Here is a 20,783-nt window from a genome sequence, read left to right on the forward strand (position 1 = left end):
TTTCAAAACAAAGAACCTTGAACCTCAAGCAAAATGTAACACAACTTTAACAGTGTTATATGGATTGCACAAGAAAAGTTTTCTCAAAACAGTCTTTATCTTTATAGCATGCATCAACTGATTTGGTACTGCTGATCCAAGTATAGTTAAATGTGTTTAATGTAGTTAGCTTGTCAGTAACTCTATGATTAGAATGTACAATACAAGCTCTAGTATGTTATTTTTCCGCTAGTCCTAACACTATTTCAGCACCTAGGTTAGCGCTATCTTACCGCTACGGTGCTGTCCATGGTACTGAAATACGTTACGATGCTAGGTTGAGTATGACGTGCCGTAAATTGAAGCAGAGAGAAACTGAACAAGATCGACTCATTGTTTTCAAAATATGAATTCTGAAAACATTGCATGTCACATTAATATGATAGCATGTCACATTCTCTAATAGTGACAAGTAACTCACAGTACGCTATTACATGCTTAACTCTCTCCTTGGAAAGATAGACGTTTTCCGCTCAAGTGCAATCAATTTTCTTTTTTATCAGTTGGACAACGACTATCAGTTTAACACTTTTACTGCTCTTAACCTGATGTAGCAGGTCTGCAGACAGAGCAAAGAAGCAACACTGATACACAGACACAAATTCCTCCCTAAAAAATTGATGTGAAAAACTTTAACTTCCAGAGGCATGACCTGGTATTGTGACCGAAACGTCTAGGACACGGCAAATCTAATAACCGATCACTGCGCAGACAGCCTAGTGTAGCTTAGCCTAGTTGAGATGGATATTTAAATACATCTAACTCAGTGTTTTTCAACCTTTTTTGTGCCAAGGCACACTTTTGACACTTAAAATGTCCCAAGGCATCCCATCCTGTGTGAAGAGAAAATAAACATACCATAGCCTAAAATTTCAAATAATACACAGATATGGCCTTATTATGGCTTCTATGCAAGACCTGCTCAATAAAACAAGCGTCCTCTGTTTCATTTGTAGGTGACTATAGGCCTATTTAATTTAATTGTTGTTATGAACTGGATATGTGATGATTCTGTGAATACTGGATATGGGGCCCTGTTGTACAATGCCTGCATACCACAAATAGTGCAATTATACAATCAATGAGAGCATGTGGTTATAAATTATTTGATGCGACAGTTGCTTTTCTGGACCAGTGAGTGACATTTGGGTAATTTTCTGCGGCACACCTGATGATCTCTCACGGCACACTAGTGTGCCCCGGCACAGTGGTTGAAAAACACTGATCTAACTGTCTCATTCAGGCGTTCCTGAAAACGCCCTTTACACACAGGCGGGTTAGTAAGTAAACAGGAGGCACTTTGACAGTAGCCTACGTGCTACAAGCCACTCGTGACATAAATGAAATGGACTTATTTTTAACCGCACTTTAAAACACAATCTGTCCTCGCGCACAAAAGAGAGCTATAGTCTGAGAGCTCAGGCCCAATAAGGGGGCACAGGCTGGACAAAAAAAAATCTTATAATACCCACCCAGGGTTGCTGGGGGCTTTTAACGTCGCCGTTGATCCCCTAAAGCATGAGGTGCAATGGGCAAGGCAGAGTGCTCTTTGTTAAGCCCAGCTGCTGGATGGCAGTCAAACCTTGAGCATGCATTAGATTGTTTATCTCGTGTGATACCACCAACGAACAGTCGAAGTGGCCTCAGGCATCTGGCCTGTCTCTATGTGTGTATAATGTGTGTGTGTGTGTGTGTGTCTGTGTGTTTGTGTGTGTGTGTGTGTGTGTGTAGGGGCGGTGGGGAGAGGACATTCATCGCTCTGACAGTGGACGTACTGTGTTGTCTAAACAATGAACAGTCTAGCCCCAAGGAAGAAGAAAGTTAGTCCTTTCATTGTGGATATGTGAGCTAAACTGGTGCTCCCCAAGGGCTGATACTTAATCTGTAGTCTTCTGAGGGGCTACCTTGGCAGAGGGGTGCAACAGCAGAACACTACGACATAACCTCATAACCTAATTTTATTGACTTACAAAGGCTAATGCAGCACAGTAGCCTACCATGATAGTATGGTATTTCGAACAAAGCACTAGCCTGTTTCTTACACACAGTTCTCAGTAGCCTACACACTAACATCGAAAACTAAACTGTAGTCTTGGTCTGTCCACAAACCTCAGGCACTGAAGGGATGTTTACATTCGCAGTGTAGTAGCCTGCTGTGTAGCCTATGTTGTGTGTTATCAGGTAATGGGGGACAGGACAACGAGGATATGTGCTAGTTCAGGCTTACTGGTGTTGCGGTTTACTATTTGACATTTTTTTTCAAGCTCATTGTCTTACCCGGTGAGTACAGTTGGGCGAGCTGGCGGGCCCCGGCGTGTTGCGGTCCCCAGCGAGGAGCCGTGCTGCGAGCAGCCGCCCCATGCTCATTCCCGTTCGGATCCTCCTCTGCCATAGACCGATGCCTGATCTCCGTTTCTGACAGTAACGCTGCCGCCATTCTCCCATGTGGTGCCCTCGTTTCAACTATAATTCATAAATGATAACGTATTTCTCCAGTAGATCACGGCGAAATTGAGATATGTTGACAAGTTATGTGATTGCAAAACAGTGATGACTGCAGACTAACGGGTTGCCTTCGGCTCTAACACACCCGGAACTAAAAAGCGGACGAAGAGCATCTGACACAAAGATCTAGCAAGGAAAAAGCGTTACCTCGTTCCATCCAACTAATGCAAAATAGCTAGTTTCTAGAAAGATATGGACTGTCAGTGGATTCCAAGCTGGGCCAGTAATGATGTAGCGATTATTTTGGCAAACTTTTTTGCCTTCCTTAGTGTCAGATGAGTTTTTAGGGAGAGACAACAAATTCCAATAAAATAAAACAGATTGTAGGAAGAGAATGACATCTGCAGTTCAGCACAATGAAAAGGAAATGTAATGCATTATATTTAAGTTCCACATCTAATTAAGAAATATAAATAAAATATTTTAGTTGATGCTTGATTACATTTATGTGGCGATAAGTCTCTTCGCTAATGATTTTGTCTGGTAAGATGTATATGATCCCTTAATTTCAGTGGCGCTATAGTGATCTCATAGTTGTGGGGCACGGATGACTTGGTGAAGTCACGTCGAGTCGCGGCTGCTGAGCAGATGACAAAAAGCCTTCGCGACTTGTTGAGCTGACCACAGACAAAAGTCCTCTGTTCTACGGAGGTCGGTCAAGTGCGACGAAAACAACTCACCATTAACTTTTAATTACACATTTCTATTGTTTTACCAATGAGTGGCACATGTTGCAACAACAAGGATGATATATTTAAATTGTGGTAGGCTACTATCTCATTATGTAGGCTAATGCAACTAATGTCTTGTCTAAAATTTGACCCTTTATTAAATAATAGCCTAGACTTTGTGATGTGGGCTAAAGGTCATTAATGGAGCTTTGGGTAGTTAGATTAGAAATAAGCACGCCTTATCTCAAGGCGTCACAGAAAATTACTGAACAATTCAGTACGACTTTTCTATTGGTCATTTCATTTAATTTTCCACTCTCCTGGAAATAAAAGGATTCCGTCATAATTTGACGGAATCCTTTTATTTCCAAGCCTAATATATAATAGGCTACTTAAAACACATTCTAGTTAGATTGACTCCCCTCTACAAGCTCCAATGCCCCCTGGGCACCGTGCTATATCGATGCGTTCCGATGACTGATTTCTGGGAACCGAACCGACCTTCTGTCCGGCAGAAGTTATGAGACTCAACGGCTAAGCCAGCTGCTTTAACACATGGATGCAATTAAACCAGTGTAGTTGTGAAAAAATGATGAGTGGAAGCCTCAGTAGATTAAAACATATAAATGGGTAGTAGATAAAATGATGGAAGTTTTCAGCCAGAATGTTCTCCCTAATTTACAATTCCACACCACTCCCTCATTGAGAAAACTGAGTTTATTTATTTTACCCTGTTTTATTAAACATTTTATGAAAATTAAATTGAGCATGCAAGTTAATGCCTAATATTTTTTTATGACTGTTTTTTTTGTACAAGGCCAGTAAATACAATAATATAGTAGACATAAACTAAGTGGGTGCTATCTAATACATTTCCATTGGAAGTATATGACACAGCAGTGTTTTTACTTAGAGCGTATTCCGTGGAAGTGCATGTAGCTGCATGATGTAGCCTCACATACATATACTGTAGACCCAATGTGTTGAGACCATCTTATGCTTTTCTTCTAATGAATCTGCAGTTAATTTGATTGGATTGACATGCCCACAAAAGAGGAAGTGTAGTTTGATTGGCTTCTGCGTGCCACTTTCCTTTTGTGGTCTGTGTGTCACTTATCTTCATTTCAACTGACTGTTTGATGTGACTCATGTGACTGAACTGTGTCAGTGCTGGTTCACAAAAAAGAGGAAGTGCAGCTTGCTTGACCTTCTGTGGTCTGCAAGGATTCATGGCAGGAACAAGTGTCAAGACATTTCTATGTGCTGCATGCCCCGCTGACTTTGGATGAGAACACACACAAAATCGTGTCTAACAAGTAACTGTCCATTTCTATTTAGTACAGCACTGTGCAATCTACGTTTGTGTGTTTGTGTAGCTCAGTTTGTTGTGACACAGATTAACTCCCTCAATAAGGTGGTGCTAAAACCTCTGAATTCATTATTGTATTTCAGGGAACATTGAAGTGAGTTAATTATCAGATAGGCTACTTTAATTATCAGTATTTTCACATCTTATTACTGTACATTCTATACCATGTAGATGTGCATATTTGGAGAAAGACTTTTCATCAAAGAAAAAAAAATGAATTCACAGATGTGATATGACTGTATGTGCAGACAAAATATAACACAATAATTGTTACAGTGCTACTTACAAACACCCAGTCTTCTATAAATTCTATAAGACAAACTGTAATTTGTACATTATTGTAGCAGCATAATCATGGAGCTGCTGGCTATATCATTAACACCCAGTGCTCAGACATACTGTAATAAAAATGGAAATAAAGTGGAGTAAAAATGGAAGTGACAGTTGTACGCTTAAATTACACTTATACATTATTCTGGCTCCACAGCCATGAAGTGACTGGCTGTAGTATTCACATCTAATGCACTGTTAAGACCTAATGCATTAAAATATTAAGACACATTTTGTGTGTAATCTGTATTGCTCTAATCAGTGTCCACATTGTGACTGCTGGATCAGTGAAGCCATTACTGTATATTGGCACTGGATAAAGGCAGGCAGCTTTTTTGGCCTGAGGTGTATTTTCCTAATATGAACATACACATGAGACATGCTGTACTTGAGGTTTATGATCAAAGGGCTGTACACTCGGATCAAAATCAAAATAGTTTCTACACATTCACCATTATCTGATATATTATCTGCATGCCGGCATGGCACACTTTAGTGTTACCGTTGAGCCTTTATGCTAACTTGGAAGAGGCCAGTTTGTTTCACTTGTTAAGTGATAATCACTGTACTGACACATGATGTCACAGACTTTCTCACTAAATTGACTCCGAAATTATATTCAGGGAGATGAGATGGATGCATAGAGGACTCAATGCTCTTATACTCCTGAGGTAACCCACAAGACATGAATCATACAGAAGATGTTTATTTAAAAAAAAATATATTCAACACTATTTTTCTTGCTCAGCTAATGGCTCAAATTATTCAATTATTCCTTTGGTGGTTTTGTGAAAAAAAAGAGGGAAACAGAAAAAAAAGAAACGTGTGTTTTTGTTTGAAGCCCAGAGCCAGTGAAGCATGGCAAGTCTTGGGGTACACTGGGGCTTTGAGTTCCACTGAGGGTGACCCGTTGCTTGAAAGAAGACTCACAGCATATGCACACATTCCCTTTATTCACGTTTTTATTTATTTGTTTATTTTTTCAACGGTACTAGTTATTGCAATCTGGTTAATTCACATTTAAAAAGCAGACATCATCCAGTTGCACTGAAATTGATGATATTCATTTTTACAACAACCATAAGGCCCATAAACCGGAAAATCCAATCAAACCATTACATTTGTTTTTTTTGTATCTTTATTTGTTTTTTGCCTTTTTAAAATTGTAATTAGAAAAAGAAAATATTTAACAATAATAATAAAAAGGAAAAAAAAAATATTACGACTGGCAAGCAATCACAACACACCACAAGTACCAATTTGCAAGAACTTAAAGGTACAAAAAACCAGACAGAAAAAAAACAAAAACAAAAACAAAAAAAACATAAAAGGACAAAAATAAAAAGAGGAAGGAAAACAGGCTCTAAAGTTGGATACGGGAAGCAACAGAGGACAAGAGAAGTGAAACATTTTCTAAAGACTAAAATCAGACAAGGTTTTTTTTTCCTTCATTTTTTCTTTTGTTCCAAAAAATAGGAAAAGAAGAAAAAAACCTTCACAAGTGGGAAGCAGGGACGATAAAAAATACTGCACGTAGAATACCTTTCTCCCACTCCATCTCCTTTATTCCCTCCTCTCTCTCTTTCTTTCTCTTTTTCTTTCTCTCACTCTCTCACTCTCTCGTCTCTCTCTCTCCGTTTTCCTTTTTAATAGCAGATCCCATTAATATTCATTCCCCACTGCTCGTAATAGCTGCGCCTGGTGGTGGAATCGTTAGAGTTTTACATGTGAGTAGCAAATGACACTTTGATTGGCTGTGATGTTGAAATGATCCTCCCCCGCAGGGCGTGGGTCGGGGATCCGGGCTGAGCCGGGAGTCCTGCCGGGCCCGGTCTCACTGCGCGTGCTGACTCAGTGTGTGGTTCTAGAGGGGAAGAGAGAAGAACACATGAGGAGAGAAATAATAAGCTACGTGCCCACACCTCCAAACCCACACCCACCATCACCCCCCTCCTCCTCTCCCTCCCTCACTCTTTCTCTTTCACTCCCTACCACCCACCCTCCCTCCCTCCCTCTCTCCATTTCATTCATCTATCTATCCATCCATCCATCCATCCACCCATCGCTTTTTCACCACCCTCCCGCCAGGCCTGCATCTTTGTCTAGTCTGTCCATCGCCAGGGCCCCTTCTGGCGTGGACTACCTGTGCTGTGCATACAACTGAGACAGGCACTGGTGTACACACACACACACACACACACACACACACACACACACACACACACACACACACACACAAACAAATACACAAAAACACACACACATACAGAGACACACACACACACACACACACACACACACAGACACACACAGACACACAGACACAAACACACACAAAACACACACACACACACACACACACAAACACAAAACACACACACACACACACAAACTCTATCTTGGCATGCAAACATTCCAATTCATCTCATACACAGCTGTGGAGAAAAACCCACAGTAGTCATATTATATTTATCATTTATTTGCTTAGCAGTGTTCCTTATCCGTGGCAACCAGCAACAATCATTTGTTTATTCAGATCCGCACGTCTTGCGTCTCTTTTGATATGTATTTATGAATATTTTAAGACGGCTTCTCTCTCTCCCTACCTTGTGAGGCCCCTCATTCTGCGGGCTCTCGAGAACAGCACATTAATTTTGTAATACCGCATGAAACACCTTTGTCAGAATGACGGCAGGCTAGATGGAGAACCGGCCTGGTTAGAGGCATGGGGATGGGGATGCAGAGAGGCAGGCAGGCACCAGTCTCACCCTGGAGTTATGACACTGACAGGGAGAGAGGAGGGACCTCAGGCACGGGGGCCTGCCAACGGGTTAAGACGGTTAACCCACAGGGAGCAGCGTGTTTGGGAGATTTTCACTCCCCTCGGCTATGTTTGCTGTTGCTGATTTTTTGTTTTTTTGTATCCCTGGACCCTAAACCCAATTCCCAGAGAAAGAGCAGCAATCATCCCCCCTACCCTCGCCCATCCCTCCCTCCCTCCCCCCCCTCTCTCTTGTCTCAAAAGCTGCTTTCCAAGATTAATCTCTCAGAGAGAGAGATAGACGCGTTTTTTTGCATCAATATGGGGGAAAAAGAAGAGGGGTAAAATCTGAGGGATTAAGCGTGGTTTTCCGTTGATAAATGCTTATTCTTATTCTCTCGCTCTTATCTTAGTGGGCATGTTTTGCACTTGACTGCTGGCAAAGGGCCTTCCCCCTCTCAGCAGGAGGGGGGTGGGGCGGGATGGGGGGATCTTAATGCTGCTGGATTGACTAACTCCACTGTTTTTGGGCAATCTCTGTATTCATGTATGTGCTTGTTTCCACTGCTCTCTCTTTTGTGGTTTGCCTTCTCTCTTTCTCTCTCTCTCTCTTCCCTCTTTTCTCTCTGTCCCTCTTTCAGGCCCCTCCCGTGTGGAAGAAAAGAGGAGTGCTCTCCTGTGAGGAGCCACATCTCTCAGGGAGCCACTGACCCCATTATGAGTGCAAACCACTTCTCTCTCTCTCTCTCTTTCTCTCTCTCTCTCTAGCTGTCTCACTCTCTGTGTCTCTCCATCCTCCTGAGTATCTGTCTTTCAGGCAGATCTCTTTGGTTCTCATTCTATCGTCATCCTTCTCTCTCTCTCTCCATCTTTCTCTTGTTTTGTCTGTATATCTCTGCCTCACTCACTCACGTCTCTTTTTTCTCAATTCCTCTGTTTCACTCCGCCTCCCTTATAGTCTACAGTCACCCATTCTCATTCCAGCACCTAAGCATTTTCACATGCAGTTCAGCCCCCTGCCAGCAGAGGTCAGGCTTGCATCTCCCTCAGTGTCCACAGCTCCCAGTCTCTCTCTCCCTCCCTCTCTCTCTCCCTCCCTCCCTGTGACACAGGCAACAATAGAGCCCGTGAGGAGGTGGAGGCGAAGCTGCAGCGCTCCAGTCCAAACAGAACCAACCGAGCGGGGGGATCCTGGAGCTCTGGACTTCGAGCCGGGCCCACTCCCAGCTCCACTCTCCTCTGCTCTGCACGGCCCCCGACTCGGGAGTGCAAGAGCACCGAGTTCTGTCCTGCTGCGTCTCAACATGGGCTTCGGATACATGCCTTTGTTTAGTATTATGTGGTTTTCTGTTGTGTGCAGTTGTGTGAGTATGTACATGTGTGTGTGTGTTTGTGAGTGATAGATGTCCTGGTGTGCTTTGTGTATTTGTGTGTGGTTTGTGCTGCCTGTGTGTGTCTTGGTGCATGTGTGAGTGTGTGTGTGTGTGTGTGTGTGTGTGTGTGTGTGTGAGAGAGAGAGAAAGCGAGGGAGAGAGTGGTCCTGGTGTGCTTTGTGTGTTTGTGTTGCTTGTGTGTCTTGCTCTGTGTGTGCCTCTTGCACATATATATGTGTGTGTGTGTGTGTGTGAGAGTGTGTGTGTTTTCCCAGAGGTCTGGGGGCTTTGGCTGGTGCCGTATTGATCTGCAGGAGGAGGGGAGCGCAGGCTCTGGCTGCTCCCTGGAGCCCGGGTTACACTAGCTCTGCAGTGGCCTGATGGAACCGCACAGGAGGAGAGCAGGGCTGGAGAAGCCTACCAGCCAGCAAACAAACAGCCTCTCCAACACACACACACACACACACACACACACACACACACACACACACACACACACACACACACACACGTATGCACGCTCACACACACACGCATGCACGCAGCCTCCACCCGGCCATCACTGCCGCACTGGCAAACACACCACCCACAAACAGGCAGCACACATCTGTACACACACACACACACACACACACACACACACACACACTTTTAAAAAGTCTTTTCACTCAATCCCCATCAAATCCCAGCACATACACCCTTTGCACGCAGGTTCCTGACATATGAGTCACAGGGCTACTGAAGAGTTGTTTTTTTTCTGCTCTTTTTTCCTTCACCCTGAAAGGAATGGCAGTTTAAGACGTCCAACGAGAGGATAAGGCGGGTGGGGTATGGGGTGGGCTCCGACAGGAAAACAACAGCACTTGTTTAAACGAGATAATCATCATGTGCGCACGCACACGTCTCCGGGCTAGTGGCCGCCGCGACCACTCTTCATTTGAGCACGTCGTCGGTCGGGGGGCGGGGGTATTGATCGCGCAGCGGGCGATCGATCGCTGGAGTGGTGTGCGTCTCTGGATCTGATAATGACTCTCAGCGTGACGTCAGTGTGCCACAGCTGTAATTGATATATTCTCCAGCGTGGCGGCCGAGCGGTGCAGTGGCGGCCTGGGCTGGACTCAGCCCAGCGGCCAGAGCTGGGGCGGGCGCTCTTTAGACGCCGGCCGCACAAGGCAACAAAGCGGCCGACCAGCGGAGAGACCACTCGCCTTATCCGACTCGGTCAACAGAGAGAGAGAGAGAGAGAGAGAGAGAGAGAGAGAGAGAGAGCCAACATGGAAAGTATTGAGTATAATAGTGACCAGTCATCTCTCACCACGGTAGGGGGCAGCCTAAAGTTCCATTCACAACCAAGAGCTATGGCCTAGGCCAAGAGGTCTGGCCTGACACACAATTGTGTGTGTGTGTGTGTGTGTGTGTGTGTGGTAACCAGTGTTTGGAATAACGCCGTTTAAAAGAACAGCGTTAGGTAACGTTATTTTTTCAGTAACGGGGTAATCTAACTAATTATTTTTCCCGTCGTTACAACGCCGTTAACGTTACTGGATGTTAAATGCGGTGCGTTACTTTGCATTGATTGAATAGCCTAAAATGTGTAATCAGAACGCACCCCTGGCTCACAGCTAGTGAGGAGGTGGGTTAATAACGATGTAGGCAATTAGAATTGGCTAAGGCTAAGAGTCATGTTTCATGATAGCCAATCAGAGCCAGTGTTTTTACACACTTGCCAGCACAAGCGCCACACACACACACGCAACAGCTAAAAGAGATTCGACGAATCAGCAGAGGTTAGGAGCAATCCGACGATGAAAAATTGGCATTTTCAAGGTGGAGATATAAGCACTACTTCAAATTCATTGTGGTCAAAGGCAAGAACGTACATGTAATGTGTATATTATGTTGAAGCGAAGACTTTGTCGACATCCGTTGTAAGCAACTGTAATTTAATGAAGCATCTCACACACGCATCTAAAGCTAGTGGCCAAAAACACCGATACCTCCACCACAGATGATAGCTCGCCATCCACTAGCAAAGATGGACTCGGAGCAAAGTCCTGCAAGCAGCAAAAGCTAGATCTTTCTGCCTCACAACAAAAACCTATGACACAGGCTGAAGTCAACCGTAGGTCTGTGGATGTGCAATATCTTTGAATTTCCCCTTGGGGATCAATAAAGCATCTATCTATCTATCTATCTATCTATCTATCTAATAAATATCGAAAGTTATGTTGCCTACAAACACCTGTCTGTTCTACTCATTTCAACTGGCTGCTCAAAACTGTGTTTTTTGTAACAGTAACGCAAATAGTTACTTTCCCTGGTAACGAGTTACTCTTATCATAGAGTAATTCAGTTACTTTTTGGAACAAGTAGTGAGTAACTATAACTAATTACTTTTTTAAAGTAACGTTCCCAACACTGGTGGTAACTGCTTGGACCACTTTTCAACTGCCACCCCCACCCACCAAAAGACGCAACCCTCAGGTGTGTGTGTGTGTGTGTGTGTGTGTGTTGGGAATGGGGGGGGGGGGGGGGGTGTTACTGCTGCAGTGGGAAGAAAGGGCTCTGGTTCTGCTCAGTCAATATCTGGTCTGTCATTGTTTTCCTAAACTGGTTAGAAAAGAGGGGCTAAATCCTGCCGAGCAGCAGACTCCTGGGAAATATGGCCCCGTCGCATTACTAATGCACAGATCTACACACACACACACACATAGGAGGGGGAAGGGAGTAGGAGATGGAGATAAAGGAGAAAATCAAATCTATGATTCCCTGGTACTGCCTCACACACACACACACACACACACACACACACACACACACACACATAAATGCAAAACGCATGTTCATAGCAGGCACAACCTGACGAACCAGACTGTCATCATGTCAGATTCAATTACACATGCTCGCCTGTCTGCGTTTGTGTGTGTGTCTTTCTTTCTGTGTGTGTGTGTGTGTGTGTGTGTGTGTGTGTGTGTGTGTGTGTGTGTGTGAGAGCAAGCTGCCGTAGGGGCGCCTGGTTCCCAGTTTGGTGGCTTTCCCGGGAGACGGTGTGCTGTCAGGGAGGCTTTAGAGTGGAACATGGTGCAGCTCTCTGGGAGGGGACAGGGGCAACAGAACTACCTGGGTAACACTGAGAACAGAAAGGTATGGTACGGAGGGTAGGGGGCATGTTGGGGGGGGGAATAGATGCATCACAGATAAACACATATAACACACACATACTTACAAACACACATTCATCACAAATAACCACGCGCACACACACACACACACACACACAGTGACATAGAGGTGTGCAGGGTAATGGAGAGAAGGAGAGAGGGATTACTCATGTATCTGAGCTTCTCTCTCTCTCTCTCTCTCTCTCTCTCTCTCTCTCTCACACACACACACACACACACACACACACACACACACACACACACACACACACAGAACGAAATCAAAACAAATCCATGCAAATACATAAATTATGGCTAAGATACACATTCACATGTAAAGCACAAGCATGCACATACACACACACACACACTGTCTCTCTCTCTCTCTCACACACACACACACACACACACACACACACACACACACAGGTGAGTCTGCAGAGCAATTATTCAGAAGAGCGCACTCTGCTGGCCTCTACTGCCACAACCAGGACAGGAAGAGCGAAAACACAGGAAGAGGAAACCCGGAGATAGCGGGAGAGAGACAGAGAGAGGGAGGGAGGGAGGAATGAGAGGGAGGAGTGGAGTGGAGGGGAGAGGAGAGGAGGGGTCCAGTGTGCAGGACGCGAGGGCCCCCTCAGTCCCTCTCCGCTCCCTTTTTAAACACAAAATGAAAAATCACCTTTGCCGCCCGGCGCACTTTTTAGCGCGGCTTATTTTTAGCGCCGGCTTGACAGTCGTCCAAGGGCCGGCCACTAACAGATGGGCTGTCTTAGAGCTTCGCATGCTCCCAGGTTTTCACCTCCGAGAGACAGGAAACTCGCTTGGGAGCGTGCTACAAATAAACGCTACCCCCACCCCCACCCACAACACCCACCCACCACACACAGACACACACACACACACACACACACACACCTGCTGGCCCTGCCCCTGAGTTCCTTCGCTCTCTGCAGTTCCGCCCCTGCCACCCCCGCCACACCCCTGCGCCGTGGCAACGTCCTGCCTGGCTGAGAGTGTGTCCCCCCCCCCCCTCCACCTGTGCTGATACACACACACACACAAACAGCCTCACACACACTAAACACACACACACACACGCCTCACCCCCACCTCTCCACACGAGGGGGACTTCCCCTCTCCTGCTGCCATCCTTTAGCACGGCCAAAATCTCACCCTGACTCACAGTCACACACACACACACACACACACACACACACACACACACACACACACACACACACACACACACACAGAGAGAGACGGACTCGGAGCTCACTAAATATGCTCCATTGAAAACACACACACACACACACACACACTCAGCTGGCCAAAGTCACAAGCACAAAGACAGTAGGATAGAATGGAGGGAGATTCCCTTTGGTACAAAGCCTTCAAGGTACACGGAACCACCAACATATTTGTTTACTTGCAAAAAAGCACACACACACTCACACACACTCACTTTATGGGAGTTGAAACCTATATGAATTCTATATTCAAAGATGACAATGTCATGACCATATATCCAATTTGAACTCACACACACCTACACACGGACATAAACCCACTTACAATCACATAAACAGACACACACACTCACCAACACATTCACACACACACACACACTCACACACACACACACACACACACACACACACTATGCACTGAGGGCTGCTATGCCAGCTGAGGATTGAAGCCCCAGGTGGGCTGAAATGTGGGTGGCAGTGTGTGTGTGTATGTCTGAGTGTGTGTGTGTGTGTGTATGCGTATGTGTGTGTGTGTGTGTGTGTGAGAGTGTACTGTATGTGTGTGTGTGTGTGTGTGAGAGAGAGAGTGTGTGTATGTGTTTCTCTGTGCGTGTCAGAGTGTGTATGATTGTGTATCTGATCACTGTGTACGGTAATATTGTTTCTGCTGCGATCATGCTGGGGGCTCAGGAGAGCACACTGCCTTTCTGTGTCAGGGCCACAGGGCACGCTCACATCCACACACATCTATTTGACTACAATACAGCCCAAAAGTGTGTGTGTGTGTGTGTGTGTGTGAGAATGTGCTCTGAGCTGAACAAAGGCCAAAGGAGGGGTGAGGGCTGTTTGAAGCATACTGCACTCTGTGCTGTCAAAAGAGCAGGACTGCCTAGAGGAGGGAGAGAGAGAGAGAGAGAGAGAGAGAGAGAGAGAGAGAGAGAGAGAGAGGAAGAGAGGAAGAGAGGGAGGGAGAGAGAGAGAGAGAGAGAGAGAGAGAGAGAGAGAGAGAGAGGAGAGAGAGGGAGAGAGAGAGAGAGAGGGAGGGAGAGAGGGAGGAAGAGAGAGAGAGAGGGAGAGAGAGGGAGAGAGAAAGAGGGAGAGGGAGGGAGAGAGAGGGAGAGAGAGAGAGGGAGAGAGAGAGAAAGAGAGAGAGAGAGAGAGCTGTTGCTGTCAGAGGTGTGTGATTTATAGAGTGTGTTTCTGTCAGCCCCCAGCTGGCTGCTGAGTAGTGAGTGTGTGTGTGTGAGTGTGTGTGTGTGAGTGTGTGTGTGTGTGTGTGTGTGTGTGTGTGTGAGAATAAGCAGACGCCTGCTTGCGCGCTCTCCTCTGGTGCTACTGAATGAGGCGAGTAGCTGCTTGTGAAGTGCACAATAGCATCATGCGTGCAGACATCAGAAGTAGCTGGCCTGTCTAGTGATGACCGCCTGAGTCCACACTGTCCGCACACGCACACATACACAAGGACACAGCAGCCCCCATACCCCCCGCTGTTGCATACCACATCCTAAAGACGAGTGGTGTACAGTACATGTGTATGTTAAGGTGTTTCCATTACAATGGGGATTTGACATATCATATATGTTGTGTGTGTGGGGTATGTGTTTATGTGTGTGAGTATGTGTGTGTGTGTGTGTGTGTGTGTGTGTGTGTGTGCAGGGTCTGTGTTTGTGTGTGTGAATATGTGTATGTATGTGTAGTTACTGCTCATAAGTCACTGTCAGTTCTATGATAGCCACAGTCACAATCTGGCAGCATGAGTGAGCTGACAACACACACACACACACACACACACACACACACACACACAGAGTGTGGCTGTGACTCAACACACACCTCCAGCACTCTGGTCTACTGTTGTAATCCTGCTCTACTGCTCGTCTCTCCATCTTTTCCCTTCCCTGTACACCCTACAGAGATCATGACAGAGCCTGTGTGTGTGTGTGTGTGTGTGTGTGTGTGTGTGTGTGTGTGTATGTATATGTGTGTTTGCGTAAGACTGTGACAGTGCGGTTCCTTTATTTGAGTTTTGTGTGTGAATCAGGGCTCAGGTTCAAGGAACGAAAACGAAAACCGAAAACGAACGGAATTTTACGAGGAGCGGAAACAGAAACGAAAAAAAATGGTCTTCAACTGTTCCGGAACAGAAACGTTATTCTGAAATCCACAAAACCGGTTAATAACGTTTTTTTTTCGTTCTCTATATATTTTATAAAATTTCACAAAAGCATATCCTAAGTGTTCTACTCGTGTGATTGTAGGCGAACAGCCTAATAATTTGATTTCTTCAGTTTGAAAAAAAAAATGAATAAATGGACCTTTGGTCCAAATGTGTATATTTTGTCTTGCTGTTGTAATGTAACCTATCTGTCTGCCACTTCGGATCTTAGGCCAGCTCGTAGCGTAGGCTACTGAAACTGATTTGGAAATTGTTTGTAGCCTATGCGTAATAGCCTATTTTGCCTGTCCACGGCTTGTCGTTTCAAAGTCGGGATTTGAAATGTTTGCGCAATTATAGCCTATTCTATGTAGAAGAGTTAAACGGGAAATTTGAGATAGGCCTTGTCAGCAACAGACAGGTTCGTTTATAAACAGGGTTGGAATTATAGAGCAAGCCTTTGAAGATCTCCATATGGATAAAACTTAGGCTACAACCAGGTAAGGAGTTTAGCACGTATCCAGAAATATTTTTGATAAGAAATTATTTATAGGCATAGGTTAGGCCTACAGTAAGTCTGTAGGCTATGGGATGGATAGCCCATCTGAATGTTTTTGGATGCCGCCTGTGATTTATTATTTTTGGGCATAGCTACGGTATAGGCTAAATCAAGGGGAAATAATGAGTACGTCTATTCTAAGGTAAAGTCCACAAAAATAGACTTGATAGGCCCGCCAAACACTGCCGGAACTTTAAGAACGAACGATATTTTGCGTTCCGAACCGGTTCAGGACCGATATGTTGGTGGCGGAACGCATGCAAGAACGAAAACGTTAAACATAGGCCTACCTGAACCGTTCAGAACGGAACGTTTGAAAAATTATTTCGTTTTCAAGCCCTGGTGTAAATGTGTGTGTTTGTGTCCATGCATGTTTGTGAAACAGAACTGTCAGCTCTGGTAATTTATCTTCACCCTTAGCTTTCAATAGACCAGTAACACAAGTAGGTACACGCTCACGTGATATACACACACACAAACACACACACAGACACACACATAAAGCCTTGCCCCATGTTGCTCTGAAATGGATGGAAATATCTTGAAGATTAGCCACCCTATGGAGAGCACTTTTGATTCAAATTCTGCGACCAAAACATTTCTCGTTCATCCAGAGAGAAAGAGTGATATATCAACAACAACAATAACAAACAAAGACACAACCTGAATAAACAGGTAAACATCCCTCCTCCTGGGCGGCCTTACGTCCACGGCACATGTGGAGAGCTACCAGAGCCATTATGGATGCACAGTACCTGTGTCCTTACCCAACCCAACCCAACAACAGACAAACAGACACACACACAAACAGTCAGGGCTACCAGCTATCCTGTGTGTGTGTGTGTATATGTGTGTGTGTGTATATATGTGTGTGTGTGTGTGTGTGTGTGTGTGTGTGTGTGTGTGTGTGTGTGTGTGTGTGTGTATATGTGTGTGTGTGTGTGTATGTGTGTGTGTGTATGTGTGTGTGTGTGTATGTACATCTTGTCATTTCGAATCTGCTATGTTCACCGGAGTGCAGAGGTGGCTAATGCCATTCTGCCACAAATTCATCTGATCGGTTTCCATACCTTAGTGGATACTGAGGGCTACACACACACACACATACACACACACATTCTACCTAACAAGAATAATGCAGACCCATCAAACCATGTTCAATATATATGGTATACAGCATATAGAGGGATACATGGCCTTTTCAAGCAGAGGAATGATAGCTGTGGAGGCACACACACACACACACACACACACACACACACTCGGAGGCAGGGGCTGCTGAACGCTGTGCTGCAGTCCCTTGGCTAACCCTCAGCTCACTGGCCAATCAGCAGCCTCGTGGATTTGGCAGTGGGGTGGGGTGGGGGTGGGGGGGTGTCTACAGAGAGCCCCCTAGATCCCTGTTCTAATAACACACAGCGCCACTCTGAGCACTAACACAGCTGGGACACACACACACACACACACACACACACACACACACACACAGCCTCTGGGACACCCAGATCAAATCCAGCCCAGTCTGTCGAGAAGTGATGAACTAACAACCACCCCACCATATCACACTCAGAGCAAAGACTCTACCACAGCATACATGGGTGCACAGAACAAAGGAAGACACACACAACCCCGACACACCAACAGCATGACAAGACACAAGACGAATCTAATCACACACACACACACATGCACACACACTGCTTGTGTTATGGGGTAGTACAATGACACTGAGAGCCATCGTCACAGTTTAAAGTCCAACTCGATGCAAATGACAGGCTGCATTAAGATTTCAACACTGTTCTGCTAGTGGCCACGCACGCCATCATTACCTCTTAACAGCTGCATAATGCCAAACGCCCAACCAATTCTCCTGTCCCCCACCTCCTTCCAAAGGCATCACGGCTGTACAGAGCTTTCTTCTTGTATGCTTTATGTAACTCATTGTGTATTAATCTGTGTGTGTGTGTGTGTGTGTGTGTGTCTGTGTGTGTGTATGTATGTGTGTGTGTGTGTATGTGTGTGTCTGTTTTTCTGTTGTGAGACATGGCTCTGTTCCTTGACAGACAGGCCCTCTTCACCATAACCATTCCCACAGTGTTGTGCAAGAACCCATCAGCCTCAAATATTCAACACTTTTCCCAATGTCGAGGGGCGGGGGGTGGGGTGGGGGTTGAGCAGAGGGAAGGGACAAGGATGAGAAGTAGGTGTGGGGGCATCAACAAACAAACAGACAGATATCCACTCCCCTCCCTACATCCACTAACACACACACACACACACACACACACACACACACACACACACACACACACACACACTCATGCCCAAACTGCTGAGTATGGTTAAATATTTACCAGTGCTAAAGGAAGTAGTGTACACACATGCCAGCGGGGTGGGGGCAGGGGTGTGTGTGTGTGTGTGTGTGATGGGGGGGGGGGGGGGGGTGACGCTGCTTGTAGGGTCAGGGAGGGAGAGTGCCCCCTAGAGGCCCGAATTAGAAGCAGCAAAGTGTAAAAAGAACAGAAGAGGCTCTGCTGTCAGCGAATGACAGCAGCCCACTATGGGGCCAGCAGGGAAACGGACGGGAAGGGGGGGGGGGGGCAGGGTAGAGGCAACAACAACTCCTGAAAACACACACACACACACACACACACATACATATACACACACACACGAAGGAGGAGGAAAGTCTCTGAAGTTTGAAGCAAAAGACTTCCAGATCCGGCAGGCTGGGTCTAGCGCTGCTGATCAGGGGAGAAGCATCACTTATTCACTAGCTTACGTCTGCAGTATTTATAGGGCACCAGGGAGAGCAACAGCACAGGAGAGGAGAGGAGAGGAGAGGGAGGGAGGGAGGGAGAGAGAGAGAGAGAGAGAGAGAGAGAGAAGGGAGAGAGAGGGAGAGAGGAGTGGAGAGAAGCAGAGAGGGGCTGAAATATGCATGGGGGCTGACTCAGATGGGAGCAAGAAAGAGAGACTGAACAAGACAGAAAAGAAAAAAGAGAGAGGGAGAAGGGAGGAGTGTGAGTGAAGGTGGGAGAAAAGAGAGACTCTGTGAGTGGCATAGAGGGAGAGAGGGAGAGAGAGGGTGCAGAGGGTTTGGGTTTGAAAGAGAGGAGAACACACAAAGGGATGGAGATAGAATGATAGAAAGGGAGAGAGAGAGAGAGAGAGAGAGAGAGAGAGAGAGAGAGATGGCTAGAGGACAATAGAGGGTACCTGAGGTTGGGGTGGGCCTTATGGGAGGGTAGATGATACAGTGGCGTGTCCTGCAAAGGCTCATGGGAAGTGGGTTACATTAAGAGAGGGTGTGCCTCTGGGGCACCCTGGGGGGAGGGGGCACTCTGGGTAGGGCAGGCTAGGTCAACTTGACCCTCCATCCATTCAGTCTCATTAACACACACACACACACACACACACACACACACACACACACACACACACACACACACACACACACACACACACACACACACACAAATAAAATCAAACTCATGGCCTCTTCCCAGCGGCCAAGTCAATATCTTCTATTATGTTGTCTGACTGAGCCTTAATCTGACAGAACTGATTTAAACAAAGATCAAATTCCGCAATGCTCAAATGTGGACAGCTGATTGTATAGCATGTGGCCTCTAGCGCCCTCTAATGGACTGCACCCTGCATGTGGTCGGAGAGTGGGGCTCGTGCTAAAGAGAGATGAGAGGTTGGGGTGACTAATGAAAGGCCAGGGAGATTCCAGGGAGATTCAGGAGACCTCAGTGGCCCGTGGGAGGTTATGATTCGTTTATGTGTGAAAAAATACTGATGAGGGCCGGGAGAGAGAGAAACAAGAGGGGATGGGGCACACACACACACACACACACACACACACATCCACCCACCTACTCAAACATGCAAACACACAACCACAACCACACAAACACATACATCCACCCACCTACCCAAACATGCAAACACACACAACCACAACCACAACCACACACACACACACACACACACACACACACACACACACACACACACACACACACACACACACACACACACACGGGCACACTGGGCGATGGGCTGGTGTTTATCTGGTGACTGCGGGGCCTGGGGGTGAGGCAGACAGTGACCGACAGGGTCCAGCGCCCCTCCCGCTGCTAAATGGACTGACCGGCCATATGCCCAGGGCCCGCAGCCCTATATCACTGTCATGGAGCCACGCTGGGGTGAGGAGGGTGGTGTGTGTGTGTGTTTGTGTGTGTGTGTGGGGGGTGGGTGGGTGGGGGGGTTCAGGAAGAATGATGGGTGGGAAAGGGGGCCTTCCGAGCTGGTGGTGAGATTTAGGTCATGCATACACACCCCACGTCCAAAAGAGAAAAAAAAGAGCAAGCCATGGGTGTTAGGCAGTCATCACACTCACTCACACACGTAAACACACACACGTAAACACACACACACACACACACACACAGTGGATATGCTCAAGGTGCGTTGGGTTTGGGCAAGACAGCAGGGAGGGAAGGCACAGGAGGTGAATGTGTGTGTGTGTGTGCGCGTATGTGTGTGTGCACGTGTGTGTTTGTTTGTGTGGGGTTCATAGCCTATATAGTTCATGATGATGA

At 46.1% G+C, this 20,783-nt stretch overlaps 2 protein-coding genes across 4 annotated transcripts in view; both read right to left on the minus strand.

Moving 5' to 3' along the window:
• Positions 1-2,813, minus strand: part of peds1a (plasmanylethanolamine desaturase 1a) — a 32,957-nt gene extending 30,144 nt beyond the window's left edge. Inside the window, exons 1-2 of one of the 2 annotated variants that reach the window (XM_076267525.1) lie at positions 2,692-2,813; positions 2,317-2,502 (exon numbers count right to left, since the gene is read on the minus strand). In XM_076267525.1, coding sequence (XP_076123640.1) covers positions 2,317-2,502; positions 2,692-2,701 — 196 coding nt within the window. In that variant the 5' untranslated portion in view covers positions 2,702-2,813. Of the gene's footprint in view, positions 1-2,316 lie in introns of both variants that reach the window. The other variant, XM_076267533.1, reaches the window with a different exon arrangement.
• A 3,051-nt stretch (positions 2,814-5,864) lies between these two features.
• Positions 5,865-20,783, minus strand: part of znf423 (zinc finger protein 423) — a 160,133-nt gene continuing 145,214 nt past the window's right edge. For both annotated transcript variants that reach the window (XM_076267554.1, XM_076267546.1), the window contains one exon: positions 5,865-6,778. In XM_076267554.1, the coding sequence (XP_076123669.1) occupies positions 6,749-6,778 (30 nt within the window). In that variant the 3' untranslated portion in view covers positions 5,865-6,748. The remainder of the gene's footprint in view (positions 6,779-20,783) is intronic.

The sequence above is a fragment of the Alosa pseudoharengus genome, unplaced genomic scaffold (genome assembly GCF_046254945.1).
Source record: "Alosa pseudoharengus isolate Yale_2024_CS ecotype anadromous, Long Island Sound unplaced genomic scaffold, YU_APseudo_1.1 YU_APseudo_1.1_scf_10, whole genome shotgun sequence".
NCBI lineage: Eukaryota > Metazoa > Chordata > Actinopteri > Clupeiformes > Clupeidae > Alosa > Alosa pseudoharengus.